This window comes from Dromaius novaehollandiae, chromosome 4, assembly GCF_036370855.1.
Source record: "Dromaius novaehollandiae isolate bDroNov1 chromosome 4, bDroNov1.hap1, whole genome shotgun sequence".
In the NCBI taxonomy this organism is placed as follows: domain Eukaryota; kingdom Metazoa; phylum Chordata; class Aves; order Casuariiformes; family Dromaiidae; genus Dromaius; species Dromaius novaehollandiae.
This window is the reverse complement of record NC_088101.1, coordinates 8,736,959-8,764,912: the sequence shown is the minus strand read 5'-3', so window position 1 is coordinate 8,764,912 and position 27,954 is coordinate 8,736,959. Positions and strand designations below refer to the sequence as shown.

General features: G+C 38.7%; 1 protein-coding gene across 3 annotated transcripts in view; it reads right to left on the bottom strand.

Annotated features, from left to right (window-relative positions):
- Positions 1-27,954, bottom strand: part of MAPK10 (mitogen-activated protein kinase 10) — a 200,805-nt gene that overhangs the window by 99,749 nt on the left and 73,102 nt on the right. For 2 of the 3 annotated variants that reach the window (XM_026102785.2, XM_026102790.2), the window contains exon 3: positions 1,278-1,349. In XM_026102785.2, coding sequence (XP_025958570.1) covers positions 1,278-1,343 — 66 coding nt within the window. In that variant the 5' untranslated portion in view covers positions 1,344-1,349. Of the gene's footprint in view, positions 1-1,250; positions 1,350-27,954 lie in introns of those variants that run through there. The other variant, XM_026102788.2, reaches the window with a different exon arrangement.

The window sequence follows — 27,954 nt, the reverse complement described above, 5'->3', positions numbered from 1 at the left end:
ATATATGAGATTGTTTTGGACCATTTTGGGGAGGAAGATGAAGAGCAGGAGACAAAAAAGAACAAAGAAGAATATTAAATGTTATTGAACTGAAAAACAAAGATTCATCTTAGAGCTAATGGTTTACAAATTACAGAGCAGAAGAAGTGGAAAACCTACTCAATAGAGTAAATATTCAGAGCTGCTGAGTTAAAAACAAAACAAAGCTCACACCACCTGTCATTGCTTTGTCTTAAATGCTTACACACAGCCAACAGCCCTTTTTTTTTTTGGAACTGTACTTTCAGTTAACTGGACCCAAAGCAATATAAGGGGAAAAAACAGTGTTTAACATAATTCCATTTCTAAAAAAGCTACACTGTTCTCACCCCTTGAAAAATAAAGCATGTCCCTCCAACTAGTCAGATTTCTGATATTCCATCTCACCAAAAATATTTAGGAAGAGACAGAGTTCAAACACAAGACATTCTGCAGGAGAAGTAAGCAGGAAAAGTCATCTTTACATTCATAATGTAAAAGCACATTCACAAATCTGTGACAGATATGTATGTTAACTAGCTTAATCTAACCAACAGAAACAAAAATGAGACAAATCAATCTCCTTCTTCTCCACCTGGCTTTCATCCTTGTAGATTTTAAAGCATTGTGACTGAAAAATTTCAAGGTTAATTTAGAAGTATAGAATTGGCTACAGTGCAGTCTTATAACCCCAGAGCCTGTATAATATATGTTTTGTTCAACTGGATATATTACAAGCCCCGCACAAACGTGATTACCTTCCCTGTGCTTATCGTAGACTAATGGACGTAAAATTGCAGTTACACACTACAACATTAAGCTCTGTCTCAGAAAAACTGAAGCTAAGATAAAATAATTTTAATTTGCATATTTCAGTGAAAGTGTCTATATAGGTACTTATTTTCGATTAAGGACTTTCTGTTTGATTCACCATTTGGTTAATGGGATTTACAGACAAAATTGTTGTTGTTTGAGAAGCTCTGCTGCTATTTTTATTTTTAAAAGCCTCAGCACATTAATTACCACTTTGGCACAGCAAAATCAAAACTCATTTAGAACAAAATATGACAATCAAAGTAAGTAAAAAAGTAATTTCTGTGATACATTCTAGTTTTTCTATTTACTGTAATTCTTATAACCAGTTACTCTCTGAGGGCCGCTGAAATTCACTTTTTTTCTGTTATGGTTTTATAACATGAACAGCAAAAATGAAGTACAAGGATATACTGTACCTTGTTTTACCTGTAAGGAACACACACCTGACAAAAGGCAATCTTCACATCCAGGGTAGGTTCACCACAATTGTACAAGAAATGGCGGCTCATAAATACCTGCAATTAAAGAAAAGTAAACATAAAAATATTGTATATGTTGCTGATGCGCAAGTACAGTACTGCTCTATCTACTTTTGGGTTATAAAACCAACCTGAGTTGGTACCCAGCTCTTTAAAAATAGTAATTGTATATAACATTGGACTGGCATTAAGCTTCAAAGTCTTTCTAATGCTGGTGAAGGTTACAGCCTTAAATATGACTTGATTATATCAGCAAAACTTCACAGTAACTGAAGTCATTACCTCGAAGTTTATCTTGCAATTTGTATATCCCTACATTGACGAAATCAAAATCAGGCCCATAGAGTTTTATACAACATGGGAATGGGAGACTGCATTATTTTCTCAGGGAGGAAAAAAAACCCAAATCCTAATTTGGCAATTATTAGGAAAGTTGTAGAAAACAGAGAACACAATTATATGACTGTGTAAATTCACAGCACAACCACTTCATGAATATTACGTATAATTCTAGCCCTCATCTTAATAAGAGTATCTTAGAACTAAAAAGTTACAGAAAAGGGCAGTAACAGTGCTCCAAAGCACATACGAATTCCTTGCATGAAACAACCGTACAAGCTGACATTTTTCAGCCTAGAAAAGACCTGAGTGGGTATATGTTAGAACCCTTAAAATTATGAGTAGCACAGTGAAAGTGAAAAGGAAGACACTGTTTCTCTATGTCTTAAAATAAGTAGATAGCATCAAATGAAGTTATGAAGCAGCAGGCCAGGATAAGCAAAAGGAGAAAATTCTTCATACCCTATTTTGTCAGACTGTGAAACCCTGCTTCAAGTTGCTGTGGATGTCAGAAGTTGACATGGATTCTAATATAATTAAGAAAATTCATACAAGGAAAAATCCACTGAAGGCTATTAACCTCAGAAACAGCCCCTCAAACTCAAGAAGATCCTTAGTCACAGACTGCCACTACATGCTTATCCCGTTTTTATGTCCTTCCACAGGCATCCGATACTGGCAAAGACAGGCTAATACTGGAGTGGACAGGCCTCCCTGCATACCCCGTTACAGCTGGTTTGCTGGTTTTACTTTCTTAGCTCCATAGCACCACATTCAGCTCTGACTAATCAGCCCTTCCATAGCAGCACTCTAACATGGGACACCAATGAGAATAAACACACAGATGACATCAGGCTAAACGCGTATCTATGCCACATCACACTGGAACTTATATTGACTTTTCTGCATGACCCTACGTCAGCAAAACAAAACTTGTAACAGTACAATTAAAAAACCTGCAACTTATAAATAAAAGGAGATAATATAGAACTTGATGTTTTTCTTGTAAATATAAGCTCATTGCAAAAGGTAAAATAGCTAAGAAATGCAACCATCACTTCATTAAAACTTTGCTTGACTCTTTTTGGCCCTGTAATATTGACTTGCATGCAACAAGAACTATCAATCAACTTCAGGTGTAAATGCCATTAAATAAGAAAGACTTTATCCAGAGTAACTCCAACCTGCATAAACTGACCCAGACTTAAACTACAAGCAAGCATCCAACAATACTTGCAAACTTGAATGTATCATGTGCTCCCACACGTGTTTAATTTTTAATGAATGAATGAATAATCCTGTTATGAAAGCACGTGCATGACCTTTTCTGCATCAGGTTACAGTTTCTGAGATTGCTGCCTCATTGCTCAGTGAGTCATTGCTGGAGCCTCACATTCCACAGAGGGTTTGTATTAAAATGAGAAGGAGGAAGAAAGAAGAAAAAAAGCTTTTAACATTAGTCATATTCACAGTGATTTCTGAAAAGCCAGCAGGTAATGATGCTCTCACACTGCAGAAGTATACACTGTAAAATCCTATTGGCTTGGATGCATTATATTGACATAATAATCAGTGGTTTAAAAGTCGTCAGTCATAACATACTACATACAAGACAGAGTCAAATAATGGAAAGTGAAGACAGGACAGGAAGAAAATTTGGCTCCTCACTGAATTTGCTGCAAGCATCTATCGAGAAGGCACTTTTTATTACATATGCATTACTACTAATATACAGCTCCTCGGTTTTCCACAGAGGTGACCATAACTGTTAATAGTCACCCTGAGCAAAGCAATGAACTGGTGGATTTTATGAACTGGAATACATTTTTCAATTTATTATGTTGTCTTTGCATGCAGTTACTGCTTATAAAATAATGCAAGGATGATATGTTTTAATGGCCTCGATCAATACTCATATTCTTCTGTACATGACATATATCAAATGAACCACCAGCGACCTGAGAACCTCCAAATGTACACTAGAAATGAGAATACGTTTCTGTAGCAGAGAGGTCTGTAAGACTGTAAACTCAGGGCAAAAGAGATTTGAGTTCATGTTTTTTATAGTGTGTGTCCTTGTATGTGGAATTCATACAAGATTCCCTTCAGTAAGCTATAAATAATTACGTATTTTTAACTTCTGATTTCTTAATGCAGAAAATACATTCACACTCAACTGCATAAATATCCTTGGTCATGTCTCATCTAGTGTGGGGACACTACATTGTTGAATACATAGGAGATGTGTCAGTATAAAGCAATAAAGAGTCAGCTTGACACTGAGAAAACGGTGTCACAACACAAAGCAGCTACAAAGCAAGAAGTTACTCACAAACAGCTCCTCTGATGTTGGGATCTGAGTGTTAGGTGAGAGCACAAGTTGTCCCATGTTTTCTTAGCCTATTTCTGACTCTCTATCTTTTCAACCTTGAGCAAAATCATCATCCAGGGTAGGAAGAACTGGAAGAACTGAACAGTGCTGATAAAACAACATTTTGTAATAACCAAAGCTGGCATCTAGCTGGGTAGCCAAAGACCTCTGTAGCATCACAGGAAGGAAATCTGTCTATGAAATAGCAACACAGTACGGATCTCAAATCATCCACTGCGAATGAAGCATCTGTATACCTGAACCTATAAAAACAAATAGGTTTCGGCAGTAAAGATCTAGTTTCAGCCAGGACAAAACTAGGAGGCACTAAAATAGGAGGAGGAAAGTAGGAGTGAAGACAAGTGTGAGAAAATGACTGTGCAGGCTTAAAATGTAAGCAGGATGTGCTGCTTTTCATAAGGTATCAGCTAAAAGGCTCTGATATTTCACCTTACTTCCTCAATACCTTTTCCTCTTTCATATCATGGAGCAAGATGATTTTAAGCCTGCTCTATGTAAAAACAAAAAAGCAAAAAACTTCTGCCTTATTTTCATCTTTTTATATATACATTGATAAGATTGATCACAGGACAATAGTAAAGACTCATTAAAAGACTTGCTTTCTCTTAAAATCAAAAAAGAAGCTCTATTAAAGAAAAAGAAATCATCTTCATCTTCTGAGCTTTCCATCTTCCCCTCACCAAGAATACACCCACGCATGCATGCTTGCACTTCCTCTCTTTGCCTTTTCCAAGTCTCGCTCCTGCTGCGTCAAGACTTTTGCAAGACTAAGAGGACAGCAACGCTCTGGCAATTCCTCAGTGAGCTCTTTTTTATCGCCTGCTTCTCAGGAGGAGAAAAAAAAAAAAAAAAAAAAAAAAAAAAAAAAAAAAAAGAACCCCGCAGACAGAAAAAGCTGAAAATCCTCGGTGCATCCAATGGCACAGCCCCCAAGAGAACTGCAGTCTCGGACTGTGAAGATACCTCTGAGGTGTGCCCTCTGCCCAGCCTGCTGCTTAGCCATGCTCCTCTTCACCCAACTCCTCTTCCCCTATCAGCAGTTCCGCTTCCAAACAGAACGCGGGCTGATGACATGCCCAAAGTTCAGGCATGAACTTCCCATTCCCCTCAGTGCTCCTGCCAAATCCGTCTTTTCTCGAGAAGGATTGTTTATTTTTAATAATGCTTATCTTCCCCTCCAGGGGTCAGGAGGATGAACTCATTATTATTCACACAGCTCTCCGAAGGCTGAAAGAATTAAATCAGTACTATTAGAATAATTACTGACAGCAGAGAGGAAACAGAGTGGTGAAAGTAGACAAAGCAGACTAGAAAAGCAGTAGGAATGGCAGCTCTCAAATACAGCCTGTTGCAGTCAATCTTTCTGCTGTTCCTTCCTCACCCTGGCAGCTATATATGGTGGTACACAGCAAACCTCTGGGCAACTTAGCACCTTGTCTTTCGGCCTAGGGAGGCTTGTTTTTATTCCCTGATGGCACCACACTTTACATAATTGGGTTCTGGGTCATGAAGGGAGGGCCTGGGTTTGCTTTAGGCCCAGAAGATGCAAACTTTGAGCCTGAGGCCTAAACTTCTGCCATACTGGTCCTAGCAGAGTGAGACCTCCATCATGTTTCCTCCAAGCTGCCTCTCCAGCCTAGATCTAAGCTAGAGAAAGCGCCCTTGTCTGAAGAAAGTATCGCAGTCACTTTCTTTTCAGAAAATCCCTTCATGAGCTGTTTCTCATCCAGCGCAATCTAACAGGCAAATCCGCTGTGCAAAATGGATCTTCCCTTGGCATGTCAAAGCATCTTTAAAGCTTTCTATGACAATCAAGAAGACAAATGTGGCGCCTCGGTAAAGCTCCATGTACCTTTTTAGCCCAGAGAGATTAAGGAGCCAACAGTCCTACTGTGAGACTGCTTTCCTTATCACAGCCTAGAGAGGCAGGACTTATCACCTCACGCCAAAGCAACATCAGCTCTGTCAAGTACACCAAACCCGGGATGGAACAAGGCTCCTGATGAGAGAAACTGCAGCAGCAGTTGGACATGCATTTAAGCCAGCGTTCCTGCTGCTTAAATAAAGCAAGCCCCAATCCTAGCCTGGGCACTTGTTCTCACACACTTTTTTGGCTGTACTCCAAAAGGCGTTTACACGTCCTGCGGTAAAATGAATCATGAACAAATCCTATTTCAAAAACGACCCTGCACGAAATTTTTTTTAAAGTCCAAGTTCTAATTCAAATAAAAAGCAAATTGCAGCTGAAGGTATCATACACAGAACTACCTGTATATAAAATATCACTAGATGAAATCCTGGCAAGGCATGGCTGCAAACTGGAAGATTTAAGCAGAATCACGCAATGCCACCCGACAATATGCTACAGCCTGTTCCCAGTGCCACCAGGCATGATAACCTCAATAATAAAGGGGAACTATATATATTCATATCAAGAGCCAAATCCAGCATTTCTGCGTATCTGATATTACCATGAAAACACACCACGTGCGCGCAATGGTTACAGCGAATGTGCTGCACGCCTTCACAGGCAGGTAGTTTTATATTCATGCTACAAGAGGTTAATTAAAATATTACTTGCTGCCTCATTATATTTCATTCACGAGCAGATTTTAAAAGATTCAGAGCATGGAAAAAAATACTGAAATTGTACAACCATTTAAAGTTATTTTAAAAAGCACACAAAAAACCTGTCCCACTTCAGTGAGATGGGGCAATTTATCAGTTCAGCTGTCACATAAAATCCTTTTTTTTGAAAAACACTAATGTTAAAAGATTAGCATTTATGAATTTTTAATGTTTCCTGTTTTGAAAATGTGTTTGAGTCATTGCATGTGTTTCCAGTAGTGGAACTCCTCTCCTCTTTCTTCAAAAATACATGGTCTATTCACAGTAGTTTATCAGTACTCTGAGGCTTTGAGCGCCCCTGGGATCTCACTCCTGTAACTATCTTTTTCCTTCACTGAAATTTGATTATTCAGTTCTGTATAAACAAGGAGAACAATTAAAAAGTTACAGAATAGTACCAGTACACCATGTCTTTTGATTTAGCCTCTTTGTATCGCCGGATGTATGAAATAATGAAGACCTGACTAAGGTCACACAGGGTGACACAGCGAGCTAGGGAGAGAATGAAAATTTTAGATTCCCAGCCCCATCCAATTTCATGTACGAGCTTTGCCTTCTTTACATGCTGGCCCTCTGAGTGCCACCGTGCCCAGTGTGGTAATAATGCCTTTCATAGGACTCTTTATTCATTAGGTTTTGTTCTCATCTCAGATAGGCATCTCTGGATGGCTTGAAAAATTGCCTGCAGAGCCTGCAGATAGATAACACACTAGCAGAATGTGATGTATTCCTGTATATCTGAGGTCAGAATCAAATACCGAGTTGCTAGTAAATCTAACATCCTTCTTAAGGATGGGCATATATGCTACCCTTCGCAGGGTAAAATCTGCAGGAAGACAGAATCTCTCCATCTTCTGTAGGACAGGTCAGTGAGCACTGGAGAGAGACAGCCTCAAACCAAATGCACCTTGTAACACAGAAAGCCAACAGACTACGTGGCTAGAAACCCCACATATCTGCAGGTAGGACCTGCCTTCACTCAGTGCCACCGTAAGCCTACCAGGGATGAAACTTGTGTTTACAGCGCAGGATCTAGAGCCCTTCTGAGCTCCCAGGCCCGGTTACACATAGGACAGTGTCACAGCTCCCTGTTGGGAGAGACCTAACCATACACCATGAGCACACACGGTCCTCTCTACCCTTTATGCTTGAAGCTTTTATGGTCATGGTTTCTCTAAGAAAGAAATTCAAGCATGTGGGAAGCGGATAATAGTATACTACCGGCAGGTCTCCAGTCCAAACACCTGGAGGATTGGAGGACGTCCCTTGGCATCCATTTGTCAGGCAGTACAGGCAGAGCTGAAAAGATCAGTCATCAGCTTGGCATCCTTCAGCAGCAGGGAAATGTAGCTTGAGACAGCAGTGCTTTATCTGACAGTATCCCTCATAAGTGGAAAGAGGACATTCTTCCTAAATCGACCATTACTCCAAACTTTCTACACCTTGGGTGTAGTAGACAGAAAACGCTATGCTGGATTTAGGAACCACTATGATGATGTAAGGAAAATAAAGACTTCTGTTTCATGAAGGCGACCAAAAGGAGGGTATCTTCATTGTGTTAAACACGGATGGCATTATGAAGGTCTGAATTTTTCAGATCATTGTTGCCAGTTATGCTTGGGCTATATATGCCCAAATATCCTATCAAACTTGGTCTTGAAAGACCAGACCTTTGGGCTCATCAGCAATTCTTGCAGAGCCTCATTTTTTCAGTTCTAATTTAGAGCACTATAACAGCGGAGTGTTTTCAGTATCAATTTAAATGAAACTAACTGCGTGGCAAGAGGCTTCAGGACCTGACAGGGAATAAATAAGGACTGAAATTTGCAAATAGATTAATAAGAGATGAGGAGTGTTCTACCGAGAAGGAGTGTTTTTCTGTTGTGTCTATGCTACCATTTTAATTATGCTTGGAATAACTGGAGAAAGCAATGATGTGAATAGGGTAATTATCAGGGTTAAATCCCAGCAGTAACAGCTTATCTTACACTGAGATGAGAGGGGATAGCATTTAAAAATTTATAAGAATCATGCAAGCAGTTCCAAAAGCGAACTGCCGCAACAGAATGCCGACACGTAGAGAGAACTTAGGAATAGCACTGAAAGGGCTGTTGGAGAAAATGTTTATCAAAGAGCATGCAAACTGCAAAGACAGACTGCAAAGACTGATGAGCAGTTTTTCCTGATGATCACAGCTTACAGGCAGAAGACAGGAAAAGATGAGCTCTAAGTCTGGCTTTGCTACCAGCTTCCTGTCTATTCTCAAGCCAATCATGCTGAGTCAAATTTCCACACTTACCAATACCTGTTGTAAATACCCAAGTTACGACAGCCAAAGATGTCACGTACCTACAGCTCACAATTATTTCAGGTGGCTCCTGCTTTTTTTTTTTTTTAATTTGTTAGGAAACAGACTTCCAAAGTCAGACTGACCACCCATACGCTTACTTAGCTATTTTACCAACAGGTACCATGAGAGAAATGACCTGCTCTGTGGGTGTTGCAGCAGGTTGATTAGTCAAAGTTTATGATGATCTTACCACAGTCTCTTATACCCTCTTTTCATTTGTAGCTGAGTGTCTTCATTCTGTGAGGTAAATTCAAAGAGAAAACAAAATCTAGCCACTTCTCAGAGGTATTAAATTAGACTTCGATGTTGGAAGCAGTTCTGAATTAGCACAAGATGAACCTCCCATAATCAGTGTGCAAGATCATGGCTATTATCATCACAAAAAAACCAAAGAAAATCTAATTAGCAAGAGTAGAGCAGAGTACACTGCTTACTAGTTGCCTACTAGTTGCCAGTTAGCTTTATCATAATGGTAAAAGCAAGACTTCTTGCTGCATTTTTTCCATTCTGGCACTTGGGTTTAGTCTGCTCTTTCTTGAAAGAGAAAAATAAACTTGAGGTAGCTGCCTCATTGCAGCTGAATGAAAAATTCTGCCTTCTCAGAAACCTGTTTTACTCTATTTTCCTCCAAAAATCAATAAAAACCTTAGATAAATATAAGTGGTAAAAATGCCTGAAGGTATGTAATGAATCACATCACAACTATTTTTGAGTACAACCTCCAAACCTAATTCAAATTCAGTTAAATTTGCCTTCAACATAGACAACCTTGGCATTGTATGGTGAAAATGACATGCATTCCATAGAACAGAGAGATAAAAAATATTCAATTACTGTCTACCTTAAGCAACATCAATAAAATACACATCTTGAGTATTTCACCCATGTTTAACACACACATGTGGCATAAAAGAAATAGACTTGCCATCTGGCAGCTGTTTACAGTAACGAGAACGAGCTTTTCTGGGTTACCCAAAGCATGACAAAGCACTGATGAACATTCCCTGTACTGAAAAGGAAGCCAAGTTTGTGTCAGCAAGCAGTGCAGGGCAACAGGCTCACACAGCCTGAAACAGTTGGTGCTGAGTACCTACCATTCCACTACCTGTGTTTCAGAGATTTTCTTTCAGATCTATCTGTAGGCTGCTGCCATGAACCAAAGACAAATTAGTGGTTAGTGTGCACTGTGTGCTCCTGAAGCACATCTGGTCTTGTTTCATACAAAAAGAATCGAGTTTATGCACTTCAACACAACTCCACAATGACGACCAAAGAGATGCTAGTGAGCACAATCAGGACATTCGGTTCAGAAGTGCAGTCCTGCTCTGAATGAACTAACATATGCACACCTAGAGTATCATACCATTCTTTTGTCTTCTTCCACCTCATGCAGGATGCTAACAAGATGTTCTTCTATGCTTGCTTCAGTATTACAGCTGTTAATGAAGAGATTAAGTCAGTGGAATGTAGTCATTTAGGGGCACAAAAACATTTTACCTTGGTGCAAAACCCCCCCTGCTATTTAAGAAATTTCACAAAATTCATTTTTCCATTTCAATCTTTTTACATTGTGATCTATTCACATATTGCTGGTCTCCACGTTGTATTATAATCAAACACTTTCTAAAGACTCCCAAATTCTGCAGATTTTCGGATGTGGGTGATGTGTATTTTAAACTAAATTCTTCATTATCTAGAGGCTAAATAGACTTTTGTTATTCCAGCTGGCTTCCAAATAAAGAGAGAAGAGAAAGAAAAGTTGTACTGTATTTTCCCAAGTTATAGGGCCAACTGGCTCATTCAAGCCTAGAGCTAATGTCTAGACAGTGAAGACAGAAGGTTAGAATTAAATAAAGCCATTTAACATAACAAGATACACAGATCTACTCTCAGTTCCTACTCTTTAATCAGGAGGCAGTATACAAAAACTTGAACAACCTGTACTACCTAAGAAAACAATAACGTGTAAATATTTTGTTAATATATTTTACCAAATTACACATACTTAGTTCTAACAGATGAGAGCAAATTTCTAATACTTTGATCTGCACATTGGATCTCAGCCTTAATATGCTTTTCTGTTACGCAAGTTAACCATCCCATCAAGGATGGAAGGTGCACATAAAAGAATGAACATCCTAGCTAAGGTCAGCCAACAGCAGAAATTCTACCTTAGGGAGAAACATATTGAAAGGCCATGCCACTTAGCAAGGATCTCAATATAAATCCTGTTTCAGGGCACCTTGATTTTGTGGCACTATGGTAGATTAAATTGGAATTACTATGGCAGCTTCCTTTAGAAGAGAAATGAATGGTTTTGGTGATTGAAGAGGAACAAAGTAGGAAAACAAAATAATATTTAGCCGTGCTTATACTTACTTGATATTAAATCATTTCAGACTCTACCCATGCTCATCTTTCCTATGTCAAGGATTGCATGCTGGAGATACGAAAAGCAGTTTAAGACTATGGGATAACTTGCTGAACTGAAATGTCGGCATTTATCCTTGTAACTTTAAAGAACAAGTTAATTGGTCATTGAACTGAACAGGCTGACTCCCACCTCTCACAGTTTTCCAGAGAACAGAGTCGCCAAATCATTCACATTGGAAGGGACCTCAGGAGATGTCTTGTCCAATCCCCCTGCTCAAAGCAAGGGCAGTTGGTTCAGGTTATTTGCAAAGTCAGGATGCTCAATCCCCCCTAATTTATCTTTGGTTTGTATTTACTTATTAATACAATAGCTGCAACAGCTAAAAATACTATTACCTGACAAAACATAAAAGGCTTAGCTAAGGGGTGCAAATCTGTGTCCATGAGTAGATTACACTGAAAATTTTGCAGCTACAGAACAGAACAGCTTATTTCTCAAACATCTAAAATCAGATTCCTTCTCTTCTGAAAAGCTTTTCCTCCTCCTAAGCTTTAACATTTGCAAATTTTAATACCTCCATAAAAAACACTACTGGAACTACTCATCTCAGAGACATAAGCAGGATTTATTGCAAATTGCTGCTAACTGTTAAATATGGAAGTTACATTTTGTTCAAAAAGACACAGGACATATTTTAATACATTCGGGAATGTATTGATTAAAATTCTAAATATATGAGAGAAATTTGTTAATGAAAAAAGAAGAGGCCCTTGTTTCTTATGATCGATAATTGAATCAAATATGATGTGCGTCTGGAAAGCGCAGCTTGTCTGCTGCTAGTATCTCTCCAACTACTTACACTGCTGCTGTTTAGATTGTGTCATGCTAGTGTGGAACGGCTAAAGAAACCAATACTTCCATAGCACTCGGTAAGGTACAAAGACACCATAAATGCGTATTTCCTTGCTCCAGTCTAGTGGTAGTTAATGCTGGGTCAAATTCTTTCAAAGGATACCTGGCTTTGTGCTACTCAAAACACTAATACAGAATTATTTACAAACAAACAAACAAACAAACAGTTTTTATGCCAGAAAATCAAGAATTGATTTTGTTTTGGCATAAAAAGTGAAAAAATATGACTTGGGCACTTGTCAACTTAAAAGTTCCTAGGTATTTTACTTTTTGATGAAAATTCAACCTTTTTTCGTTAGAAAAAAATCCAACTTGGTCTATTTTATCTGGTCTTCATTACCTTACAACTGAGAACCAGATACCCTTCTGTCAGTCCGTAAGTTGATTTGTGTGTCTGCACAGTGTTTTCTTCTTTGGCTTCCTTGGGTGTCTGCACACATTAGTTGCTGCAAGTGTGCACTGATAATACAATTAGTATACTGTAATAATTTCTCATAGTTTTTTGTTTTGTTTTGTTTCTCCAAATAGGCATTTCTCCTTCAGTGCTATATCAGATTTGGCCATGAAGTTCTTGCATTAGCTACACAAAATCTGAAGTGCAGCACTTACCAAACTTCTTCAAAACTGTTCTACAATCTGAAAAAGCTTAGCTTCTATTTAGTAGCTAAACAAGAAATACTAACAAAAAAAGCCAAAAGAAGTAAAACTATGCTTTAACTAGAATACCAGATGCAATGGATAATCCAGTGTGCACAATTGAAGGTTTAGGGTCTTCTGACAAAACAATCAGAACAGAAATATTTAAGGAGGGCACACCTACTGTGGCTGAGCACTGCTGCTCCAACCACCAGTCTCACTAGCTTTCCCGTAAGCAAAATGAGGAATATCACAGTTGATTAATGCAAAGAGATGGAATCACAAAAGTTATCGTTAGTGATTTGTTATATAGATGCCCACAAACTAGTATGTTGGAAAAGAATTTACAGAGCTTTGTGAACTTAGACTGCACAGATAAGGAGTGATTAAAAATGAGTCATGTTCCTGTTAGGCTCTTGTCATCCAGTCTTCGCTTAGTTTCTATTGTTTTCTCGAGGCTGGGTGCCATCTGCATTTTGTTGTCCGCAGAGGAGTTCGTAGAAGGACAACAAAAATTACTAGGGCTATGGGAAAACTCCCAGGTGATGAGAAAAGACTCTCAAATAAAAAAAGCCTGAGACTGAGTACTTCAGATCTGAGTAAAACAAAGAATGATGCATTAAAACACATGAAGGTGAATTGTCTTAAGAAAGTAACTGATGGTTTGCATTTTCTTTCTTCCATAGCACTAGAACAAAGGGACATTTGATAAAATCAGAGGGTGGGATTTTCAAAGATGGCAAGCAGAATCACTTCTTCACGTAAACTTCAGTTAGACCAAGGAAGAGACTTACTGTTGCAGAAAGTATGCTGAGGCCAGGAATCTAATGCACATTTGATCCTTAAATGAAAAATGAGGCTATCCAGATTCATAATAACTAACAGTTACAGGAAATAAGATGTTATGCTTTAGAACTTGAATTAGGGTCCTACTACTTGAGGCTTTACTGTGCAGGTAATATCCCACATGGTTATTTACGGCTTCTTGTATTTTCCTGTGAATCTTCTGGGAGAAACCATTAAAAACAGATACAGACAGGTCTGCAGAGAATTCCCATGGTTCAGCTTTGCTGCAACAGAAACTTGCATTTGCATCTCCATTGTATGTATTACAGTAGCCTTTTCACGCTTCTGCCAATATGTCCGGAGACATATTCGGAATCAATCTGTTTCTAGGATCTTTCATTTTTAATAGGCCAACATGGATTAAACAAAGGAACAGGGGCAAGAGAAAATGGAGAGGAATAAGGATTTTCTTGAATCGCACAGCCAACCTCCAACAGTCTGGGACCCTGACTCACTTCCAGTATTGCTCTACAAAACCCCGACTGATCAGAGACCCCTGCAGACTATTTCAATGGGCAGGGACCGCTGAGAACTGGGATGTTCCACTCTCAGAACTGCATACAAAAAAATCCTACCTCTGGGTGTTTTCCGAAGCATGGAATGCCCACGGGGAATGATTTGTGCCAAATTTAGTCTACTTTCCAATGTCAAGTGGCACAAAACAAAGTAAGTCAGGTGAAGATAAAACAGCAACACTGAGAAAAGATCACTTGGTTTGCGGCAAAATACCTTCTTGTAGTGGTAATCTTTTTTGTATTAAATAATAAAAATATTACAGCATGAAGTACACTGTATTTTCACAGGATATAATGTTCCTCCTTAGCTGCAATTGCAGAGCTGTAATTCTACTTACGCCTTCCTATTTCATTTGCTGAAAGGGAATTGCTAATTCTTTGAGTTTCCAAATAATATTTGATCATCACATGGTATCTTTGGAGATTCACAAAAGAATTTGGAGAGAGAGTAAGGAAATGTTTGGTCATACTTTTCAGAGTATGAAAGAATTCAATGATCTGAGGTGCTAAAGGATTAGTATTTTCCATCAGACACAACCTGAGGAGAAGCAAATGTTAATCATTCCAAGTGGAAAACATCAAACACAATTTTTCATATCCAGTTCATTAAAACAATCAAAAAGAGAAGAGAGAAAATGACTTGTGGAGGCAAACTGATATAGCAACATAAAACCTTCCTCAGTGCAAAAAGTGGAAGGCGGCATATCAAGGTTGCAGTCAAAGTGTAAAAACTGTTCCTTGTGTTGCTGCAAACTCAGCTGAAGGTGTAAGGGCAGATTTGTCTTCTTAGCATGTTCCTTTTTCCCAAGGAAGATCTTCACTCAGGGTTTTGGTGAGAAAAGAAGTGGCCAAAGAAGCAAATTTGACAAGTTGCTGGACATATGGGTTGGGAGAAAAGAAAATGGAAAGTGAAACAGGTTGCTCCACAATTTTTACCCCCTCAAACCCATGAAGACACCGACACGCTAACTTGTACATCTTTCTAGCCATGGTGAAAGACTCCCTCTTATGCATAAATGGCAAACTGGATTTGGTTCTACCAGACAGACACATGCGACACTATTTAAAAGCAAATGCATCCCCACAACTATAGCAGAAGGACTAAAAGTACATCAAAGCAAAGACAGAGAGCAAATATTTCAGACAAACAGGTAATACAGCTGCCTCTCCTATTTCTAGGGAGCTATCAAAAGTTTTCAAAAATATTTGACTCTTCTAGGGAACCAAAGAGAGTTCAGAGACAGAGATAAAAGGTTTTCAATATCTATGGAAATGTGCATGGTCAAACATCCCATATAAGACCAAGGTTTTCAGGGGTTCTGAACTTAAATCAAATATGAAATCACATCAAGGATTGCATTCTTTCTTCTGTCTAATCTCCCTTTGGAGTTGGGCAAAAGAGTGAACAGCAGCAGAAAAAGATTTTTGAATCAGAAGGCCACTCTGGCTTAATGTAGTGCAGGGACAAGTTTAATTTACCTGGGTGTAGCGGACATATAGAGGACCTCTCTCCCTGCAAAAACATTGCCATTAGTAAGGTATAATACACTGGAGCAAGAATCAGCTGAGCATCCTTGAGAAGTTTTTCTCCATCAGGGGGACTCTGTGGTAAGTAATGTCAGAAAGCAGGAGACTTAGAAAGCCTAAAGAGCAACGTAAAAGACAAAGTTTCATATTACTTAGTCAGAATCTGGACTGGATGGTACGAGATGTGCATCACAAAGTGGTATGTTGCCTTGAACAGGGTCAGTGTGTATTTTACATGATCCTTTCGGTACTTTTGTTTGGAACTTTTACTGAGGAGTTTAAGAACTACAAGTACACAACCTTATTCTACTTTTGACCCTCAAACTCTAAGTGCAAAACTAATTTTTAAGCTCTTCCATGTTTGCACCTTCTTATATATTTTTCCCCAAAATGCTGCAACCCATAGCTTGTTCTTCTCTCTAATGTTTTTGGCCTCTTCAGCTTGTGACTCAGTTACGAGCACTTCCTCCCAGCTGGAACACCTTCTCATGTCCATAGTGCCAAACATTCTTCAGCCTCACATCAAAATAGCAGCATAAAAACTCTATTTTCTCCAGCCTTTCACACCCGCTGATTACTCTCTATAAATCATTATCCCATTTGCTTAGTATTCCCCCTATTAGGGCTACAATCTTGGGGAGTAAACACCACACATTTTGTAAAGCTCCATGCACACATGCCATCAGAGTGGTAATAAACAGCAATCATCATAATAATCACACCCCTTACACGTGTCCATAATATATATGGTCATCTAAAGAAGAAAAAGCTCTTAAGGGAGATGTTAATTCCACATGCCCTTATTGTTCCAGGAAAATCTCTGTGGTTCAGTGCATGCCCGAGGCACAAATGCCTCCCAGAGCTCCCAGTGGGACACTGCAGCTTCACATCAGCCTCACTGGAGGCCTGTGCCCATAAGGCATAACATGGCCCTTACATAATTCCACTGAAGCACTAGCATTCAGTCTTTTAAACAATGAATGTAAATATAAATAAAAAAACCTCACTCTTATGCCAGGACTCTACACCTTTAGATTAAAGTTCCAAAGTTTTAACTTGTTTTTCAGGTGGGAGACTTTAGCAGGGGGTCAGCAGGAAATCTTTTCTGTTTCTAAAATGTCCTTTGGCCAGCAACGTCACAATGATGCCTCGCTCTTCTCTTGTGGCAGCCAAGACGCCTATACAGCAAGAACGTAGGCAAAGGAACTGTCCTTGTCACTGTACAGACAATGTCTTCTCTTTGTCATTTCAGTGAGCAGCAGGGCAGCAAAGATTAGAGTTTCTCGACTCACTTTCTGGTGCTTTTACAGTAAAACTACAAACATAATTCTTTCTGGAACTAGGCAGAAGTAGGCATAATCTGACCTCATTTTATTCAGCTCTTATTTTTCCATTTTAGATTTCTTAACAGGCATAATTATACAAATATTTTTCTTAAACACTAACAGACAGACTGCTCTCAACACTTGATGTACTGTGACTCGCTCTGGCACCAGGCATTACGCTGAAGTTCCCATACCACTGACAGAGCCACTGGAACTGTGAATTTCCAAACTGCAGGGAAATCTAACACTTAAAAAGATTATTCCTAAACTAGAAGGAAAAGCTTAAGAGTAAAAATTTTCTTTCAAAAAAAAAGCTTTAACACAAAGATAGCCCTTAAAGCATAGGAAAATCAAAATGAAGTATTTTTTCCTTTCATTTGACCGATTTTGTTGAATTTGGTCACATTCTGAACAAATATTTCAGTTCTGTTGAAAGTGTTTTTTCCTATAAAAAATATTCTACTGACATTTTCTTCAACCAGCTGCAGTCAATAATATTTGCTAAAGGCACTTCCAAGCCCAAAGGCTTAAAGTTCAGGAAATACATGCTAAAGTGTAGCCTTCTTCAAAATAAAACTTCTGCTCTGCTGGGGAGGTCTCTGAAGTGCTTAAGTTATCTGCGAGTTGTTAGTCTGATCCTCTTCCTTTGACGCTGTAGCTACACTAACTGGCAGGAAGAGCACAGCATCCCACAAGCTAAAACATTAGATCAGCATTGCTGGACATGTTTTAGACTTTGCTGTACATCCCACAAAAAGATGAAGAAAAATGTAGTCATTTAAAGGATAATGGCAAATATATTAGAAAGAGAATACGGGGGGCCTTTCAGCATGTGAATGCAGCAAAATGCAGAGGACAACAACGACTGGTTCACACACTGTGGCATGGATTATTATCTAGTAAATGCTATAATGCACTTCCTTTTCACAAAGTCAAGTGTAATTTTTTTGTTCAAGTTATAAAAATTTGGTTTACCGAGGGGGGGGGATTTTTTTCACAGAACACCACTAGTCCACATCCTTGACTCAATACTTCAATAGAATTTACTTCAGTCCCAGGGTGAAGAAAATATTTAAGTTAGCAAATCCCCTCAAACACCTTCCTCTAGTCTATGCATAAAATCCTTATTTTTCTTCTTAGAAAAACAATGACTATCATGGCTATTTTTCCGAAAAAAGACTGGCGTTTCAGGCAATTTTAGGAAAGCTCCCAAACAATCAGAACAAGACAAACTATTAGAAATAGCAAAAGACACATGCTGTGCCAGAAGAAAATCTGTTTCCAGGTCACTTCCTAAAATGCAAGAATCACTGCCAAAAAGAAGCTGACTGAAGAGAAGACTAAGTGAAGACTGAGAACTACCAGAAGGATTTTTTCTCAATTTATAACGCACACGAATACATGAAACATTGAGGCAAGAACTGTAAACTGTTCCAGGTTACAGTTACCTGAAACAAGAGCATACCTCACTGATAGGTAGTTTCATTATTGTTAATTACAGAGGTGTGTATGCAGACCTCCGTGATAAACTGTCTCGAGTGATAACTAAGGTTCTGCCACACCACCAATAATAAGCGCTTACCACAGTTCATTCACATTTATCATAGCCTTGTCATTTTTCCCTCGTTTTATTCTTCTACTTGTCATATACCCTCATTTCTACATTGCAGTCTAGCTAGGAAGTAACAATAACAAACCATTAATGCCTACATGAAAAAAAGCACGAGCTCAGCATGTTAAATATTTTTGTAAATACTCACTAAAGTATTGTACATGTATCTCACCAATTAGCCTGCACAAAGCTCCATGCTGTTGTCCCTAATTTGCAATTGCAATTTGAACGAGATGGTTTAAAATGACTGGAGGTACGTCACCTCTAAAGCAAGCGTCTACTCTATGTGCGTATATCATCTTCTGGGGTGGTCCAGCTGGCAGTCTGTGGCCACAGCCTTGCCCACAGGCTGACTGCACTGACGTGGCTGCCTTTCCCTGGGAAGAGCAGCTGCTGCCGCCACTGCGACGACACGGCTGGGTTGGAATAAGAGGTATTGTTCTGTATCTGCACGCAAACCACTACCATCGTTTCCCTTGTAGTGGACAAAAGACCAGCTGCAGGTATGGCTTCTTCTGGAACTGCATACAGCCACCTAATATCTGTAGCCACCTATAACCGCATATAGTCATGGAAAAACTTTCACCAGTGTTAATAGTAAGGGACTGCACAGTGGGATTCCTGCAACTGGCATCCAGGTCGTCTTCACAGTGAAGTTGTGCTTCCCCTCAAAAATCATACCATGCCTCTTTGATATGAACAACCCTGAACTTTGACTTATTTTCTGCCCTCATTTGTCTATCTCCAGGAGGCTGACACTAATATTTTGACGGTGTAAGCAGCCTCATAGAATTGTCTATTCCTTAACAAGTTTGCACAGGATCCCTCTTGGTAACAGTGACATGAGTAGTTAGACAAGCACTCATCAAGTTTTCCCCAGTAATAGGCCAAAGATACATGTTCCGACCTCTGAAAGCCAGGAAAGAGGTATTTGATATCAACAGAAGAGAGAATGTTTCGAAATGTCTTAGATCACTAAATATCCCAGTGGGCTAATGCCCAGAAATATCAGCTAAACCACTTCACACTATTGTTTCAAAATTTTAAAATGAATGCAGATGTAGTATATCACTACCCATGCATTAAATCACCCATGCACTGAATCAAGTAAATAAAAAGATCCTGCTATCAGTGACCTACATTTGGAAGATTCTCACAGGAAAGGAGTTTTCACCAGCAAAGAACTTTGATGTGATTCCCTATAGTGAACTATCAGGAAAAGGGATGTCAAACAAGATGCTGACTCCAGCAAAACTCCAGCTCAGTTGTTTATCATCCTTCCCCTCTAGATTAACAGCACTTTCTATAAAATATTTTAAGAAAGACTGCCTCTTCCTCCGCTGCTGTTTTCAGATGGGTGGGAAATGCCACGAAATCTTGCTCACTTAAGCTTCACAATGGCCATGTGTTCAGAATATAAGAGAAAGCAGACAGCTCTGCTGTTTACTTTTCAATACTCAACTGAAAAAATGCACTACAGGATACTAGTTCCTGTATCATAAGCAAGTTTGAGAGCTATTTCCCAAACAAGAGCAGATGCCTAGAGTCAGATATGGCTATCCCTAAATAGCTTCTGATACCATTTCAAGCTCTAACAGAAGCTGCATATAAGACAAATCAATTTAAATATAACTGACCTGGCATCACTTGCAAAGAATTATCCAGCTGTACGACAGCTGATTGATTCCTTTTCTCCATTTCAAAGCGGTAGCACGAGCTACAGCAACATGAGATGAACATCACAAAACTGCTTCATGCAAAAAAGACACACTCCTCCCACATAAAGAAAACACTTGAATTTAGAAGGGGGAATTTAGAAGGGCAATTTCATATGGTTTCCAGTTCCCTGAAGACTACAGACCAGAACATACTTTCCATATCCTAAACTACATAAATCATTTGCAGTATAATGTGCACAGTTCATGTATTTCCCAGGCTACTTGCCTTTTACCACTTTCTCAGCAAAATCAGTAAGAGACAGGTTCAGCAATACCCTACAGGGAGGAAACCTGACAGCAAAAATCTTTTCAAGAGGCTCAAAGAAAAGTAGAGTCTGCTGAACAAAAGTAGGAGATTAAAATACTACTTTGCACTCTGTAGCTGTTTTACAAAAATAGGTTTACAACACTCAGAGTTCCTTTACAGACATTTCACGGATAGGAAAACTGAGGCACCAACAAATTAAATGACATTCCGTGACACTGCCTGAAATAGGGGTCCATGTGCCTGGTTTTATTCCACCTACTGAAAGCACTACTGATTTTCTCTCTGATATGGTTTGATTTTTTTTCTTAAACTAATTTAAATAATAGGATGAGTCAAATTCCTAAACAAAACGCAGAAGTTCAGGAAGACTGATTTTCAGTGAAATCCTTCCTTCCCACAGCTGTCCCAGAAATCAAGCAGCAATGTCCAATTGTGCTTGCATGGCCAAGAGCTTTCTTCTTTGTATTTCATTTTTGAAACTAAATACTTTGAAGTGTAGAAATCAGCAGCTGAAACAGATACATTTCTCTGTGACACGTAGTATTTTTTTAGTCCTTTTCTGATATATTTTTTCTAGGACACATCTTTTGGTTTTGGTTAGAAATCAAACGGATGCACGAGTAATAACAGACTCCGTGTTCTTCTGAGGGGGCTGTGAGCTATAAACCAGGTTGGGTAGAAAATCTGTGAATAATAGCGGGGAAATAGGAAAAGAAAAAGTAGTTTTTTCATCACAATGAGCATTCTAAAGCACTTATAAGCGTGTCTATAAAAGTCTTCTTTTTTCCCCTCCCTTACATATTTGTATTTCTATCGACATCTTCTATCATTCAATGTATGACTCCCCTGAACCTCCTTGTCCTCAAGACTGTTCTCCAGTAACAGTTACAACAAGGCATAGCAAAGAAGGACTAGATTTTGTCTTACTTAAAACCTATAATAAAAAATATATAGGTTATAGTCTTAAAAAGAAAGAATAAAATTAAGCGAAGCTTCAGGTAATGAAGGACAATACTGGGGCTTTTTTCCACTTAAATTGCTTGTTCTCTTGAATAACAATTTCCCTGCATGCAATGTTTACCAAACTAGTTAGTACTTTCACATGCATTTTTTTCTTTTTTTCTTTCTTTCTTTTTTTTTTTTTTTTTTTTTTAAGTTAGGGATAACAGAATTCTAATTAACAAAAGACTTTTGGGGTTTTTTTGGCCTGAGCTGACTAACACTGACAACTCTGAGAAAGCGGTATTAGAGGCCACATCTCATCAAAGCTGTAACAAATATGCTGAAGAGAAAATCCACTTTTAGAAGATCCCAAATACTTTATCACAAGAACTTCAATATAGTATTATTTCAAGAGATTTACAACAAATAGGAAGAGCTGGACATACTGGTTACCATAAAATGCTTGAAATCTGGCTAACCGACTTTGCTATATTCTGTTTCAAATTTTGCCTTCAGTTTCCATTTCTTTTTACATAGCAAACTATTATGTGCATTGCATGAGTGCTGTTTTCACCCCTTCTGCACTGAAAAGCAGCACATATGAAGGATGCTCGTGAAACACTGCAATTTCAATGAAATCCACCTGCAAGTGCCTGCTAATGCACCCTAAGCTGGACAGACTGAGATAGCTCTTCTGCTGCTGCCTCTCACTTTAAATTCTGGCATCTCTGCAGAGATTGCCAACCAGGATACTGCCATGCAGAGTGAAATTTTCAGCTTGTTTTCCTACTGGAATAAAGTTTGTGTATTCATCTTTTGGGCATAACCTTAAATAACTTTTGAAACTATAATCAATCTGAAGCTACAAATCTAGAGAAAGCCAGGCTTTAGTAGTGTAAGTGTGCATGAACTACTTTCATTCAGTGAGTTTATGAACATCTTGTCCTCCAGAAAGTTTACCAAGTCCAGCAAATTCACTACAGCAGACAAGCGGCAAGACATCATGTTATAAAAACATTCAGTCCGTAATTCACACAGAACAGGGTCAAGCCAATGACAGGCCTTTATATCTTTATTGATTTTCCATAAGCATATATACATGCAGTAATACAACATAAACAAAATAATTTAGCTGTTTTCCCAAATGAAATTTAATCAGCAGAAATGCCACTTACTGCCTGCAATAGAGTAACAGGAAAAAGGTTGTTCTGTTCTCCTTCCTACAACTCCAGCTTCTGTCTCTCATTTACAGACCTATACCACTTCAATGAAGGTGCATCAGTATTAACCTTTTACCAGCTGCCTTTATTTTGCTCATGTAGTGGACAGCATCCCCTAATCTATAATTTAAATGAAATATAGTCTCTGAAATAATACGAGAGAAACACTGGAACAGATTACTAGGTATTACGATGTAGAAGACTGATCCCATTTCAGGCCTACCCAAAAGTTGTGACTGATTTTGGTTCCCCCTAACAATCTCTCAGCCCTTCTAATTTATAGTAGTATTTTATCTGCAAGTAGCATATGTTTGTAACTGACAGCTGAAGTTATCTTTGAAAGAAGATACAGGGAACAGTGTTACATTCTGTCCCTGTAATTCTATATGTCTGAAATTATAAAAATTATAAACTGAATGGAACTGGCTCTGTGGACTAGATGAGTGAAATACGTACCCATTTGTGAATGCCATGGTTACAGTACCCAACAAACCAGATCTGAGATCTTCTTATGCTGAACCACAGGTGAAGCATAAAGAATTTTTATTTTAGTGTGACAGTTTTAAAAATATTCTAGGGTGTATGTGTGCACAGGGACAATCTCAGGGTTCTTTCTTGCACTTCAAATATATAAATAATAACTTTCTTGGGAATTTAAGCCCCATATCTTTAGTTAACATAGATTATTGTCTCAGAGAGGAGGACTATGTTTGATTTATATTAACCATATCTTATCCTATCAAAAAGCTATGCAAAATGATTTGATTCCACTGTTTCAATCATTTCTGTTGCTTGTTGGTTGTTGCTGCTGGAGATCTTACAGAACGCTGATAGTAAGTGGTGTTTCACGAGACACACAGTCAAACGGGAGCAAAGGATTTTGTTTGCACCGATCTAGGCAACCGCTTAATCAACAGGAACCTCTTAATCAGCAGTTTGGGTCTGTATCACATTGGGGGGTGCCATCACCTGCTTTACAGCATAGATTCACCAGGACCTGTGTCACTATCGATACAACATTTCCCTAACTGCCTGTAGAGGGGTCTGAATAGAAGCAAAGATTATTACGACAACGCTGCTTCCAACAGATTTAATTCTTGATACAAGCTCTGCATCGGTGTTGCCAGGCTGACCTGGGAGATGCGCCAGGCAGAACAGCTGGAACAGCATTAACACCTCCTCAACATCACCCTAGCATTTGTTTTATGGCAAATAATCTTAAAAATGATGTATGTGGAACCCAGAAATGGAAATTTCTTGAGAGAATTTTCTATTCCTGAGGATATTTTTGGTTACCTAAAGAAATATCTGATTCTCCAGTCTCTATAGTTCTTTCTTCCTGATACAAATTATTTTCTTTCATTATTCTAGTTTCTCAAACTTCCACCCCACAAAGCAGTTCTCAGTGTGATATTCCTCTTCAATAATTTCTAACTTCTCAGAACCCTGTTTCACCTATTCAAACCAGCAAGTGTCATTCTAACTGTTGACAAGTATCTATATACCTATTTTTCATTCAGCTATATAACCCAGAAGAGAAAAAGTGAGAAAGAAAAAAATAAAGAAATCCAACTGTCCTCTAACAAATTGTCTCATTTTATGTTCCTCCAGGTTTTGATCTTCATTCACCATGATGACGACCAGAAGCCCTCTCCAACACGCTAGCAGCAACTAGGAAAGGTCAGAATACACCCACACCCGAGTGCTAATGGTAAATGCAAGGAGTGACGCACAACACGTACAGTATGGGGGTGGTAATCTATTATTGTTACAAACCATTTTGCCAAAATGTATGTTCAAAAGTGCCATAAATTTTTTGTATTCACAAAACCAGCTGAAACATGCCTAATGTGGGAAAAGGAGGCTTGTGTTATACACTACCACTCCACCACCGTAAAGGATTATTACATGTTTCCCATGCATTCACATAACAGGCTGCCTACATCTAAAGCTCTGGAAGGGCTAGTGATCAGGAAGCTGAACTAACCTGGTCATGTTATATCATGAACCTCATTGAGTATGTTTAATTTTTAATGTTTAAATTAAAAAAAAAAAAAGGTTGTCTACTTAAGATACAAGAATGCTTTTTGACTTTCTGCAGCTGTTCTCAGCATTGCTTAGCAAACAAATTTAACACAATGTCAGTCTGAACTATATTTAGTCCTTGTTAGTGTGTTAGCACATTATCATGATTAATCATTCTTATCATTTCAATGTAGTGGCACGTACAGATGAACTGCGAACCGCCACATTATATGGGGTACTGCAAAATCATCTTTTATATTATCATTTACACTGTTGTTATATTCTATTTATAATGTTACGTATCCATGCTACACAGAGAAGAATATTACAAATGCATTGAGACCTTGATTCTATACAGATTTAAATACATAAAGAAAATATCGGCATAGTGCAATGTGCCCTAGTGCACAAAAGTAAACATGTGCATAATGCCTTGCATAGGACCTGCAGCTGCACTGCCATGCCCACAGAACGGAGGTAACACAGTAATTAAATCTACAGATGAAACTTCACTGTAAGATGGGCAGCAAAATAAGTAAGGCCTATAAAGTGCAGCCTACCTCACCTGCACACTGTCCAGAATTAGACCTATAACGCAAACTGTCATATTCAGTCACAAAGTATGATTTTTTCAATGGTTCATGGACTGGTCAAATCAAATCCAGTTTTGTTCATAACACTCACAAGTACTTCTTATAAATGAAGGCTTTGGTCCTACCACTTCTCCCTCACAGGGAGCTAACTACAAAATACACCCACAAACAAGCTACAAAAACCTGTAGAAAATGCTTCTTTTCCTGTCCTGACTCTCCTCCTATTTCTTTTACCTGCCTCAATTCAAAGATCGGTGAAGAGTACAGATCACAAGAGCAAGGCACCCGAAGTGGTCCATTCTTCAGATTAAACTAGCTGGGTTTTTTTGAACCCTCTGGAGCCTTTTTAAGGCCAGTATTTTCAACCACTGGTATACTCTCCTAGATTAATTAAATCTGGAAGTTACAACTATGGATTGTGGTAGTCAAGAGAAAATCCCATACTTAAGAGCACAGTATCCTGTTCGGCTACACATAAAGAACATTTCTGTAGCTGTGGACCTTTGGGTATAGAGAAACAGTCCAAAGTGCACATAAACAAGCAATACGTTATTCTTCAAATATCCACAATACAAGAATAAGGAGTCTGCATGCTGGATCCTCCATCTGAACAGTATGGAGGACTTCCAGGGAGAGAAAAAACTCTGTATTTGGAGAAATAAAGAAACCTTCTGGGGAAGAGGTGAATTAAACCCCCCCAAGACATTACCGCTCAAATACTACAGGGCTGAACATTAAAAGAGGCAACCAGTGAAATACTATCAACTGCATATAGGTGGGGAAAAAAATGCATTTTAAAGATGTATTATTGCCTGCTCTCTAAATACAATATAGCCACTTCAATTTCTACCAGACCCATGAAATTACAGTAGCTGTTTACATCCTACATTTTTCAATACTGTCAGTTTTAAATTTCATTTTTGCCTTTGCCTGGCTGTCCTGGACAATTGTAACAAATCTTTTAAAATAGCGAATTGGGAGGTGGAGTGCAATAGTAACCAACAGGTTTGCAACTTTACCCATTAACTACTCCTAACGGCTGCTAGACAGCACTCACAGACAACTCAGCAGCATATGTGCTTCAGACCACCATACGATGCATTTACCTCCACGTGCCCTTAGTCTCCTACAAAGGGTTGTACTGCATGCTGTGTCTGACTGAAGGTATAAACTTCAAAAAGGAACAAACAGCTGTCTGAGGCCTTTAAGAGGCCCTTAACTGTCAGTGAAAAATGGGGAAATATTTGTACATTCAACATTTTCCACATCTTCACAATTAATATCCGTAAGCATATTCCGCTTTCTACACAGACCTGGGAAATGCCATATGACAAACCCACTCTGCCAAACCAAGAATAAAAGATTAATAACCTTTGCTTTCCCTTATTTTTCCTTAAACATTAATTTTATGATTCTCTCACGGTTTTGGGATAAAGCCTGATACTTCTGGATAACAAAACTATGGAAAATACTGCTGGAGGAGACACTAGTAAATACCCAGTCTATATTCCTGCCCAACAGCAGGATCAACTATAATGATTTCTGGCAGATATTTTCCTAACCTGTACTTCACACTGGAACATGTCCCTGCAATTTAAAGTACATGCAGTAGAGAATGTACTCTTGTTTACAGAGAATGAAAACTGTACCTTCAGAAGAACAGTGTTCACCAGAATATTAAGGCTTATGAAGTCATAAAAATATAACAGACAATTAATATATTCTGGGCCAAATTAACCACAGGTTGAAAGGTTAATTGAGATTATGCCCACTTCCATAACGAACCAGTACACGTCCTCTATAAAGTTGTTTGAGAATTTTATCTGCTAATGAAAAGCCTGTATGTTTAATATACTCCAGTGTCAGTTGCTTTACACACGCCAGATATTACTTTAAACAGCCACTGCATTTGAATTAGCGTAATCTGATGAAACACGGGTCTAATCAACCCAACCAAAAGAGCTGAATGTTTCCTTTAGGTCAAGGAGTTTCCTTATTCATTTCAAAGGAGCAGACGAACCACAGCCAACAACCCTTCATCTGCTGGCTCCAAAGTACCTTTACATATTGTTTGCATTGAGTTTAACAGCACTGAAAGTGAATGTCTTTGCATGGCCATTTACCTGTGGATTTTGAATGCTTGTCACATTCAGACTGTTAACCAGTAATATGTGTTTTTTGTTTTTGTTTTTTTTTTTTAATCAGCAGTGTCATTTAAAAATTAACCACACTATCAAATCCTGTTCAACATGGGATGGGTTCACAGATCATCTCTGGAAGGTGCAAAAAAGCATGTGGCAGCAGAGAGAGCATCTGACTGTAGCACATGGCCTCTGTGTGAGGATGGCCCTTCATACCCTCCACAACCTTCCTGAGGCCCAGCTTCCAGTGACTCCAGGATGGCTCAGCGCCAACATGT